Source organism: Narcine bancroftii, chromosome 3, assembly GCF_036971445.1.
Source record: "Narcine bancroftii isolate sNarBan1 chromosome 3, sNarBan1.hap1, whole genome shotgun sequence".
NCBI classification, from domain to species: domain Eukaryota; kingdom Metazoa; phylum Chordata; class Chondrichthyes; order Torpediniformes; family Narcinidae; genus Narcine; species Narcine bancroftii.
Window position 1 is genome coordinate 159,323,272 of NC_091471.1, and position 12,565 is coordinate 159,335,836.

The 12,565-nt window shown below is 38.9% G+C and overlaps 1 protein-coding gene across 4 annotated transcripts in view; it reads right to left on the minus strand.

Moving 5' to 3' along the window:
• metap1 (methionyl aminopeptidase 1) overlaps window positions 1-12,565 on the minus strand; it is a 78,600-nt gene that overhangs the window by 42,446 nt on the left and 23,589 nt on the right. Inside the window, exon 1 of one of the 4 annotated variants that reach the window (XM_069925624.1) lies at window positions 5,589-5,724. The exons of the other annotated variants lie outside the window; for them this stretch is intronic. Coding sequence (XP_069781725.1) covers window positions 5,589-5,711 — 123 coding nt within the window. The 5' untranslated portion in view covers window positions 5,712-5,724. Of the gene's footprint in view, window positions 1-5,588; window positions 5,725-12,565 lie in introns of those variants that run through there. 4 annotated transcript variants of the gene reach the window in all.

Consider the following 12,565-nt stretch of genomic DNA (forward strand, 5'->3'; position numbering starts at 1 on the left):
AATAAGATTCATTTATGGATTTATTTCTGAAAAATGTTGCATTTCTGTGAACAAAATTAAGAGTGCTTGGGAGAGTGACTTAAACTATTCTAAGGACATATGGACCAAGTGTTTAAAATTGGTCGGTTCCTCTTCACTTATGCACATCATTCACTTATTCAATTCAAGATAGAGCATATTTATCCAAAGATAAATTAGCTATGTACTAAGATTTGGTCCTGTTCAGCATTAGATCACTATTGGAAGGAAATTTTTAAAATGCATTTTCCCACATTTTCTCAGCTACAATTCAATCTCATCCCAGCTTTATTTGCTGTGGAGATAGAGAACAGTCGATTATCAGTGTCATACTGTCATGTGATAGCTTTTGCCACTTTAATGGCTAGAAGATGTATTTTGCTAATCCTCCCAGTTATGCTCAATGGATGGCTCAAACCTTATCATGCTTGGACCTCGAGAAGATGTAATATTATGCAAACATTTGTGTCAGTATTGTTCAGAGGAACAAAGCCGGTCAGTTTGGAGTTGGTTCTATCATTCAAATACATCACAGTATCTGTCTGTATCATCTTTAACTTCTTGTGGTTCTAAATTCCTAATCCACTTGTTGAACACAAATTTATAAAGCTCAGAACTAAAAGTTTTCATTGACCCACAAATTTACTGGTGGATAGAGTTGGAGTGGACAAGGCAAAATGTGGGCAGGGTGGGTGTGTTAAATGATCATTGAGGGAGCCTAGAAGGGTGTGATTGTGGAATGTAGAAGGAATGATAATTGAGAAAGGAAAATGGTGATTATTTTCATGCTGGAGAGGTTTACTGAAAATCAAGATCTGATACAAAGAGCAAGGAGGGTGAAAAAAGCAAATCTGAAGGCTTTATATCTTAATGCAAGAAGCATTCGGAACAAGGTAGATGAATTAGCTGTGGAAATTGAGATAAACAAATATGATTTGATTGGGATTACAGAAACATGGCTGCAGGGTGGGCAAGCCTGGGAACTTAACATCCCGGGGTATACGATATTTAGGAGGAATCGGCAAGAAAGAAAAGGGGGTGGGGTAGTATTGATGGTGAGAGAAGGGACCGACACGATTGACAGGAAGGATATTAACTCAGAAGATGTGGAATCTATATGGGTAGAACTGAGGAATAGCAAGGGGCAGAAAACATTAGTGGGGGTGGTATATAGGCCTCCAAATAGTAGTGTAGAGGTGAGGGAAGGCATTAAAAGAGAAATTAGAAAAGCGTGCAATAAGGGAACAGCTGTCATCATGGGAGACTTTAATTTGCATATAGATTGGACTAGCCAAATTAGTAAAAATACTGAGGAGGAGGAATTCCTTGAATGTTTACGGGATGGTTATCTAGACCAATATGTCGAGGAACCAACTCGGGAGCAGGCCATTTTAGATTGGGTATTATGCAATGATAAGGGGCTAATCAGCAATCTTGTTGTGCGAGGCCCTTTGGGTAGGAGCGATCACAATATGATCGAATTCTCACTTGACATGGAGAGTGATGAAATTAAAACCGAGACTAAGGTCCTGAATTTAAATAAAGGGAATTATGATGGTATAAGACGGGAGTTGAGTAAGATTGATTGGGTGGTGTTTATGGGGGAGTTGACTGCGGATAGACAATGGAAAGCATTCACAGATCTAATGGAGAAATTGCAAAAATCGTTTATACCGGTTTGGCATAAAAATAAACCAAAAAAGGCAACTCAACCGTGGATAACAAGGGAAATTAGAGACAGCATTGGGTCCAAAGAGAGAGCATATCAATTGGCCAAAAAAAAGTACCGCAACCAAAGACTGGGAGCAGTTCAAGATGCAGCAAAGGAGGACAAAGGGATTAATCAAGAGAGCAAAAATAAATTACGAAAGTAAGCTTGCAGCAAATATAAAAACCGACTGCAAAAGCTTTTATAAATATATCAAGAGGAAAAGATTGGTGAAATCCAGAGTAGGTCCCTGGCAGTCGGAATCAGGGGAATATATAATGGGGAATAAGGAAATGGCAGACCAATTAAATTCTTACTTTAGTTTTGTTTTTACAAGAGAGGATACAAATAACCTCCCAAGCATGTTGGGAAACATAGAGACTAATGCAAGGGAGGAACTGAAAGAAATCAGTATCTCTAAGGATATGGTCTTGGTGAAATTGATGGGATTGAAGGCAGATAAATCCCAAGGGCCTGATAATCTACATCCTAGGGTACTCAAGGAAGTGGCCATTCAGATAGCAGATGCTTTAAGAATTATTTTCCAGAACTCGATAGACTCAGGATCAGTACCCATGGATTGGAGGGTAGCTAATGTTACCCCACTATTTAAAAAGGGGAGTAGAGAAAAAGTGGGGAATTATCGGCCGGTGAGCCTTACATCAGTAGTGGGCAAAATGATGGAATCCATTATTAAGGATGTAATAGCAGAGCATATGACTAGCAGAGAAGGAATCGGACTGAGTCAACATGGATTTACAAAAGGTAAATCGTGCTTGACAAATCTATTGGAATTCTTTGAGATGGTGACAGGTAAAATAGATGGGGGAGAGCCAATGGATGTGGTGTACCTGGACTTCCAAAAGGCCTTCGATAAGGTCCCGCATAAACGACTGGCTTCCAAAATCAAGGCTCATGGGATTGGGGGCAAAGTATTGATGTGGATTGAGAACTGGCTGGCAGGTAGAAGACAGAGAGTTGGGATAAATGGCTCGTTTTCTGAGTGGCAGGCGGTGACCAGTGGGGTACCACAAGGATCTGTACTGGGACCCCAGCTGTTCACAATTTACATTAATGATCTGGATGAGGGGATTGGATGTAATTTCTCCAAATTTGCAGATGACACTAAGCTAGGAGGGGTTGTGTGCACGGAAGAGGGGGTCAGGTAGCTCCAGTTGATTTGAATAAATTGAGGGACTGGGCAGATACATGGCAAATGCACTACAATGTGGATAAATGTGAGGTTATCCACTTTGGTAATATAAACGGGAGGGCAGATTACTATTTGAATGGCAATAGATTAAGAGATGGGGAAGTGCAGAGAGACCTAGGGGTACTTGTACATCAGTCTCTGAAGGCGAGCATGCAGGTACAGCAGGCGGTTAAAAAAGCAAATGGTATGTTGGCCTTCATATCAAGAGGGTTTGAGTATAGGAACAAGGATACCTTTCTGCAGCTGTACAGGGCCTTGGTGAGACCACACCTGGAGTATTGTGTGCAGTTTTGGTCACCTGATCTAAGGAAGGACGTTCTTGCAATGGAGGGAGTGCAGAGGCGATTCACCAGGCTAATACCTGGAATGACTTATGAGGAAAGATTGCGCAAATTGGGATTGTACTCGCTGGAGTTTAGAAGATTGAGAGGGGAATCTCATAGAGACATAAAATTCTGGCAGGACTGGACAGAATGGATGCAGATGGGATATTTCCAATGATGGGAAAATCCAGAACCCAGAGCCATGGTTTGAGGATAATAGGCAAACCATTTAGGACTGAGATGAGGAGGAATTTCTTTACCCAGAGGGTGGTGAATCTGTGGAATTCATTGCTACAGAGGGCAGTAGAGGCAGGTTCATTAAATATATTTAAGAGGGAATTAGATCTATTTCTTCAGTATAAGGGTATTAAAGGTTACGGAGAGAAGGCGGGGACGGGGTACTGAACTTTAAGATCAGCCATGATCTCGTTGAATGGCGGAGCAGGCTCGACGGGTCGAATGACCTACTCCTGCTCCTATCTTCTATGTTTCTATGATATACCAGGCCAATGAGTTTCTGTCCTCTTGGGCTTGAGACCTGGCCAACACCTCAAAATATTGTAAAGGTACCACCAACAGAATCTCCACAAAATCTTATAAATTCACTAGGTTAAGCAATGCAATATCAGTTTCCAATCCCAGCCAATATTTCCATTAATAATGTGCTAATTACACCAATTTATATGATTTATCTGCCCAAGATCAGACTCCAAAAACTGGCACCCACAAATCAGTCTTACAGCATAGAAACAGGCCCTTCCAGCCCAACAACTCCACGTATGTTGATCAAGTTATTTATCCAAGCTATTTCTAGTTTCTGCATTTGCCTTATCTCTCTCTAAACTGTTCCCATCCATGGACCTGTCTAAATGACTTTTGAAAATTGCAAATTGTTCCCATCTCTGTACTTCCTCTGACAGTTTGGCCCATATAACTAGCACCCTCTGTATGAAAATGGTGCCCCTCATGTTCCTTTCAACTATCCTTCCCCTTGCATCTTAAATGCATTCCCTGTAGTTTTAGACTCACTGGGAGAAAGACTATATTTATCTCAGCCCCTCATGATTTTATATGCCTCCAAGATTCCCCCCTTTCCTTCCTACATTCCTGGGAGAAATGTCTAAGACAATCATATAGCTTAAACTCTTCAGCCCAATGAACAGCCCTGCGATTTTTGTCTGCACCTTTTCTAGCTCCATGACATTCTTTCTCAAACTGGGTAACCAGAACTGCACCCACTCAAAGCTCTTTACAAGGTAGACAGAGGAAAATATTTAAAGTTATACTCAAAGTCTCACCAGAAAACAAATGAACATTCTCATCAACTCTTGATGTTCCTACCTCATGAGTCCTCAAAGTGGAGAAGCATTTAGGATGGTACCAACATTAGAATCCATGGAATCCCTCCATAAATGGCAGAAGGAGCACCTCACCCAACCAGCCATCTACCCCATCTGTGGAAAAGTTTGCAGTCCCCACATAGGTTTTATCAATAAACCCACATCAAAGTAGAATCAAGCCCTTTCAATAATGAACCTCCTGATAAAGCCAACTGGGAGGAATTGCTATGTGTGGGATAGACAAGCAAAATGGGTGAATGGTGCAGAATGGAGGTTAGTTGCATCCAATTCAACCCAACATATTGACTAATCATTTATGTCCATGGATGCTGCCTGACCCACTTGAGTTCCTCCACCTTCTCACTGTTTGTATGCATTCCATGCAAGTACATTGGGGGAGTAGATTGCTCCAGTGGAGGGCTTTAAGTGCTTCCTGTATAGACATCCAGCAAGAGCTGCAAGATGTGAAAAGGCTGATCTGGAGATTCAGTTGAATGGGATGGGATGGTGAAATGAGTCGCAATAAGTGGGTGAGAGTAGAATGCAAAACGTAGAGATTGTTAGAATTAGGAAGGGGAAACAAGAGTGGAGGATTAAAGTACGAAGTAGTGGTGAAGTTGGAATTGCTGGCCATGTGGAGGGCGGGACTCGAGGATTCAGGGCAGGATCCTGGGGAGGAGGGAGTAAGGTGGCAGCACAATTCCCGGGAGGGGGGGGGGTGGTGTAAAGAGTTAGAGCAGGGCCCGCGGCGAGGACTCCGGGGAACAGGTAGAGTGCGGGACTGGAGGACCCACGAAAGGTCCTGGTTGAAGGCGAACCTTGGGGTCGAAGGAGATGGGGTCAGGGCCCCGGCTGAGAGTGAAACGGCGGGGCCTCAGGAGCCCAGACTCTGATTTCAATGACCATCCCATTCAAAACGCCCGCTTCAAACCACAAGCTAGGGATCATTGGCAAATGGTGGAGGGAGGGGAAAGCCCACGGTTTACCTGCGAACAGAAGAAAGAGCCCTGAATGCCGAGTTTAATGCAGATAGGACACTGGAGCCGCGCCTCCTTATCGCAACCGTCCGTCTCACACACGCGCCTCACGACTTCCCCGTCCGACGCCATGACACTATCCGAAAGACCGACGGGAAGTGGGAGGACCCGGGCAGCTGCGCCTGCGCCACTGACCACAACGTGAGATTGAATGTAACTGTGTGTGGGTGAGATGTTAAATGGGAAATTAATGCATGTTCAACGTGGTCCATTCCCAAATTACAGGTACATATTGTGAGAGATGAGTAAAACTGAGATAAAAATATGAAGATGAGGAAACTATATGTGTAATGAATAAAGCCAGTATGAATAGGATAAGAATAGATATTAGAATGTAGGAAGTAGAGTTAGTCTGAATAAGGTAAGGGTCTTCTAACCTTTTAGACAGAATCAGCAAGTTCGCCAGTATGAATGAGATAAGGATAGATAATAGGATGTAGGAAGTAAAGTTAGTCTGAATAAGATAAGGGTCTTCTAGCCCTAGACGAATTAGCAAATTCTGCATATAAGAAGGTTGTAGCCCTGAGAGTCGGAAAGGTGTGAATTAGAACAAAGGCAGGTTTGTGAATAAGGACAATGACATGATGGGACACCGACAGGATACCCCCTGGTCCTCCAAGTTCACAGAAACAGCACGTAGGCAAACAGGATTTGCCTAATGCCAAACTCATCCAGGAGGCAGAAGAATGTAAGGGGGAAGGTATTTCTATACTGAAATCAACTGTATAAAAGTTGGGTGAGCCCCAGTGTATGTGTGTATTCCCAGGGTAAGGGGAAAGCACCCAACTTTGCATTGTTGTATAATAAATGTTCTTTGTTCTCAATTTTTGTCTCGAGCAATTTCTGTGAAGGTACTTCTGTTTCTCGCAATATGAAAGAATGCAAAGGGGAGGTGGGGGTTTGATTTTTAAAAATAATAACGGGAACAGGGAAGATTTAGGACAGTTGCTCAGTTTTAGGGTTACCCAAGTTACCAGCCTGCCAGGGTGTGAAATATCAGAAGTTAGCGTCACACATGTAAATACAATGTATAACTGCACTGAAATTCTTAACTGTTGCAGCTCCACAAGTACACCAATAACATGAGTATATATTTAAATTATGACAACTTGCCATGACGCAAATACAGATAATATAATTATTTACATTGTTTCAATAGTTCAGACAGACTTTTTGACGGTACCAGAGTAATTTATGTTTAGGCCAGTTCAGGATGTTCTGACAGCTGTTTGGGGGGAAAACCAGCTGTTCTTGGTCCACAGACATTCTCTTTAAGGAAAATATCAGAGCATTTTATCGTGTGAGGAGTCATTGACTGAAAACGATGCCTCTGTTTTTCTTCATTTATACTGCCTGAGCTGCTATGTCTCCAGCCTTTTCCATTTTGTTTTTAGAACTTTGTCAATCTTTTAAAATCTTTCTGCAATTAAATTGAGTTACAAAGACAGCACCTTTTAGAGTGTGGTACTTTTTCACTATTGTTTTGGAGTGTTAACATAGTTTAGCGTTTAGGTTGCGAGAGAAAGAGATTTAGCATGGTAACAGGCCATTCTGGCCCACGTGACTATGGTGCCCAAATTCACCCATGTGACCAATTCCCTTAGAATTGGTAACCTTATATACATTCCTCATCAATTTTAGCTGATTCTATATTTGCCCATACTGATAATTTATTATTTAAATCAATAAATAATAAATAAATTTCAGTTGCGCCGTTTTATAATAATTCTGAAAATATGAAAGTTGTAAACCACCTAATTAAAATTTCCAAGTTAAAATTTCCAAGGCTTCTCTTGCCATTATTCCATTCCATTAAAAAATTCCTAACAATAGGATATTTAAAATGTTTTGAGGTATTTGGCAAGGAATAGATTGAAAAAGATATTGGATCCTTGGAAAAAATATTCATCTTAATACAATTCACTCTACCTGTTAAAGTTACAGGTAGATCATTCCACCGATTTAAATATTTCTTAATTTTATGAAATAATGGTAAATAGTTTAACTTATATAAACTATCTAAATTTTTATCAATTTTAATACCTAAATATTTAATTGGATTTTGTGTCCATTTAAATTGAGCAATTTGTTTACGTCGATCATAATCCCCTTCAACTAACAGCATAATTTCACTTTTGTTCCAATTAATAACCAGATATTTCTCCAAAATTTTCTAATTTCTTATATAATGAACATAATGAATTTTCAGAATCTCTGATATAAATTAAAATATCAACAGCAAACATAGTAATGTTAAATTCCTCCTTCTTAACTTTAATTCCTCTAATACTAACATCTATACTTATTAATTACACAATGGTTCAATTGCCAAAACAAATAATGCTGGAGACAAAGGACAACCTTGTCTGGCAGACCTAGTTAACTAAAAAGAAGAAATTTGTCTATTAGTAACTACTCTTGCCCAAGGATTTTTATATAAAGTCTTAATCCAATTGGTCCAAACTGAAATTTTTCTAAGACTTTAAATAAATAATTCCATTCCAATCTATCAAAAGCCTTTTTAGCATCTAATGATAAAATTAAGGCTAAATCTCACTTCTTCTGAGATGCAAGAATTAAACTGATTAATTTAGCAATATTGAAAACCTTGTGTGCTCTCTCTTTCCCAGTTCGTAATATTTCTCTTTAGTTTGTTCAATTAACTTCTCTGTTTTATATATCTGTATCAAATTATAATGCATTTTCTTATTTACTAATTCTACCCTCTTTTTATCGGAAGAATCTTTTTGTAAATTTTTTTCCAAGATTACTATTTATTTCTCTAATTTATTTACCTCTTTAAGATAATCATTCTTAATCTTAGTTGAATAACTTATTTCTTGAGTTTTTAAGTAAGCTTTTAATTCATTCCATAAAATAAATTTATTATCAACTGAATTAGTATTTATATCTAAATATATTTGTATTTGATTTCTTATAAAATTGCAAAAGTCAACATTTTTAATAACTAAGAATTAAATCTCCATCTCTAAGTTGAGTCAACTTTATCAAAACTTGAACATGAAATCAATAATGATGAATGATCTGATATGATTCTAGGTTTATATTGTGCATATACAACTCATCCTTGCAATTGAGCAGAAATTAAAAAGAAAGCTTTTCTTGAATAAGAATCAAATTGATCTGAATAAAATGAATCATCTCTTTCCCTTGGATTCAATTTTCTTCAAATATCCACTAAATTCAAATCTTTCATTAAGGTCAGAATTATTTTTGCAATTATTGTTTTTGTTAAAGACTTTTGAGATTTATCTAACATTGGGTCTAAGCAACAATTAAAATATCTACCAATTATTACATTTTCATTTGCTTCTGCAAGATTAAGGAGAGTGTCCTGAATAAATTTCTCATCATCTACATTAGGTGCATAAATATTCATAGAAGTCCAAAACTGAATAAATTTGGCAATTTTCCCAAATAAATCTTCTCATAGGGTCTGTAACCAGTGATTCTAATTTAAATGGCAACTTTTGTTAATTAAAATAGCTACTCCTCTTGCTTTAGAATCAAAAGACGAAGCCATAACTTGACCAACCCATTCTCTCTTTAACTTTTGATGTTCTTTCTCTGTTACTTGGTTCTCCTGCAAAAAAGCTATATCAACTTTTAACTTTTTAATAAAAGCTAAAACTTTCTTCCTTTTAATTGGGTTATTGAGCCCATTCACATTAAATGTTACATAATTCAAACTAATATAATATAATTTCAAAGATATTTGACTCACAGCATGTGTCAGCTCCACAGCCAATCTTAAAAATAAACTACATCTCCAAATAGGGAAAAGTAGGAAATCCCCAAATAATAAAAAAAATTAAAATACCCCAAAAAATACTGATAGAATCAGCACTAAACCCCTTTATTACAGGAAGTGCCACTTGCCACTAGTGGCACACAGCCTCAGAAGGAGAAGACAGATAAAAGAGTCTGCCTCCACCAGAAAGAATATCAAAAACAATATGAGTCCGTCAATCAAGTATGATAAGCTTCTTCAAGATCTCTATTGACTTCATCATCATCAATTTCAACTTCAATTTCAGTTGGCTTCTGGCTTTCTGTTGAAGATTCTGGTTATTTTTCATTAGCAAAGCTTCAGATTCATTACCAAAAAAATTGTGCTTGGTATTCTTCATAAAAGGCTTTTAAGGACTGGATATCAAAAGCAAATTTATATCCTTTCTTCCATAAAACTAATTTTGCTGGATTAAATTATTTTCTTCTCTTAACAATAGCATTACTCAGGTCTGCATAAAATAATACCCTATTATTCTGAATCATTAACACTCCTTGCTGTTCCCTTGCTTTTGAACTGCCAATTTCAATATAATTTCTCTATCTTGTAATGTAAACACTTAATCAAAATAGATTACTGGATACGGTTTATTTCTAAGAGCTCTCGTGTGCTCTATCAAGTTCCAGTCCATTCGGAAAATTTTCAGACCTCAGAATTTCAGATAACTAGTTTTGAAACAAACTGTACTGGATTAGTGCTCTCAAAATCTTCAGGAAGTCCAACAATTTTGACATTTTTTTTACTCTGATTTTCTAACATATCAACTTTTTGCAACAAGTCTTTTTTCTGAACCTCCCACGCTGTAAAAGAGTCTTTTATCTTATTAATTGTATCTTTTCATTCTTCTATTTCCATATGACAATCTTTAAAATTTTCAAATTTAGAACTTTAATTTTAATTCTGTCAACAGTTTTTATACATTTTGCCATATTAGTTTTCATTACAGTAACTTATTCCTTAATACCTCCCAATTGTGTAGTAAATTCTGTTCTTACTTCTGCAAATTTTTATCTATTTTCTCATTCATTAAAATTATTTGCTCAGAAATTTTATGAAAAATTTGGGGTTGCAGTGGTTCTGGAGTAACATAGTATGTCCCCACTTTACCTTGAATGTACTGACTTCTTCCCTCATCTTTTGATTCCTCTCCTTGTGACTGTGGCACACATCCTTCTTCTTCTACTCTGATCTCTTCCTCTTCTCTTGATGTTGTCAGCAGCTGAGCCTGTACACGAGACCTTTGCCTGGCCCTTGTCTGGCCAGCAATGCTGGTCGACACAGGGCCCACAATGCTGGTTGATACAGGGGCCCGCAGGCTCCATGCAGGCTGCTTCTGTTGTGCGCATGCGCAAAGATCCACACATGCGCAGTTGTTCCTGAGTCATGTCTGCAGTCTTCCTCCATGCTCTAGTGCCATCTTCTTCAATTCCCTGAGGAAGTGGCGCTGGAGGTGGAATTCTCACCCAAGGAGGATGCACCGAAAGAAGCTGGAGAGGAATCAAAACTGAGGTTGAACTCAGTTTCTTCCATTACTGTTGCTTCTGTTGTAGCCATTTTCTTTACAGTTTGAGCTTTAGATTTCTTGTAGCCATTACGAGAGATCTTTAAAGTTATTCAATTTTTAAAAAAATAATTAATTCTGCCAAGACAGGCATTTTTCCACATCTCCCACCTACACCATCATTCCACACCCCCAATTTTGTACACCTGTGCCCACTCAGCCTGCTCCGGTCCAAGTAGAGTAGCAACAACTTAAAAGTTCAAAATTTAGATGTATTGTCTGTGTACATATATCACATCACATAAAACCCTAAGATTCTTTTTTCCTGCGGGCCAGGCATAATTTCTACTTATCAGTAGTGCAAAAAAACTGCACTCAAGAAAAGAGGCAAAAGAGAGAAATGTAAACAAAGAAAGGGTTCAGGTTCCAGGTCCAAGACTCTTCATAGACCTGAACTGTTACCAACATTCCTCTTTCCAGACATCCCTGAGGGCTTTTTGCATTCGCTTTTTTATTTCAGATCTCCTGTATCTCCTGCAATTAAAAAAAATACACCTTTCTTCCCTTTTACAATGATCAAGTGTTTTGTTACCTGTACAAATATGAGGCTCTTTGTTATATCTGAATCTGCGATTGTGATAAGTTTTAGGATATATTGCCACATTAAAATCATAGATAAATGCTAGCTGTTACAAAAGTCTGTGCCCTAAATTAATATTCATCAGCTGCCAGAGATAGCATTTGTGTTTCTCCATTCTTTATGCTTTGAAAGACTGATTTTTCAGTAAAAATGAAGTCTTCTCTGTTGCATGGGCTTCATTGTTAAGCTTAGTGAACATTACTTTGACAGGTCTCTTGTTTCTCTATCACATGGCCATAATAAGACAAATTCTCTGTTTAAAACTGTTGCTGCTCTGTTCCCTTCAACAACAAGTAACCTGGCAAATGCTTTGTTACCAATCACACTAACATGAATTAACTTTTGCTTCATTTGGAAGGACTGACTAGAGTCCCGAATGGTGGTGAGAGAGGAGGTGTGGGTACAAGTGCAGCACATCCTGCAGTCACAAGAGTTGACACCAAGGGGGCGATTGGTGGGAATAGATGAGTGGACAAGGGAGCCACAGAGGGAACTGTCCCCCTAGAAGGCATGGAGAGGAGAAGGGAAGACATGTCTGCTGCAGTCTTTACAGATGAAGCAACATTACACTTGTGAATCTGCAGGTGTCATCTACTGCATCCGGTACACCCATTGTGGTCTCCTCTACATTGCAGGGACAGGACATTTCCTTAAGCACCTCAGCTATATCCCCGCAATCTGCAGGTGTCATCTACTGCATCTGGTGCACCCATTGTGGTCTCCTCTACGTTGCAGGGACAGGACATTTCCTTAAGCACCTCTGCTATGTCCCCGCAATAGTGAGGATTTCTCTGTGGTCACCCATTCCCTTGCCCATGGTCTCATGCACTGCCAGTCTGGGGCCGCCTACAAATTGGAGGAACAAAACTTCATATTCTGTCTGGGGACTCCATGTGTCCTCTCATCTAGCTCTGTCTGTCTGTCTGTCTGTCTGTCTCTTCCCTTTTCCCTCTGTTTTCTTTCCCCCAGCTCTG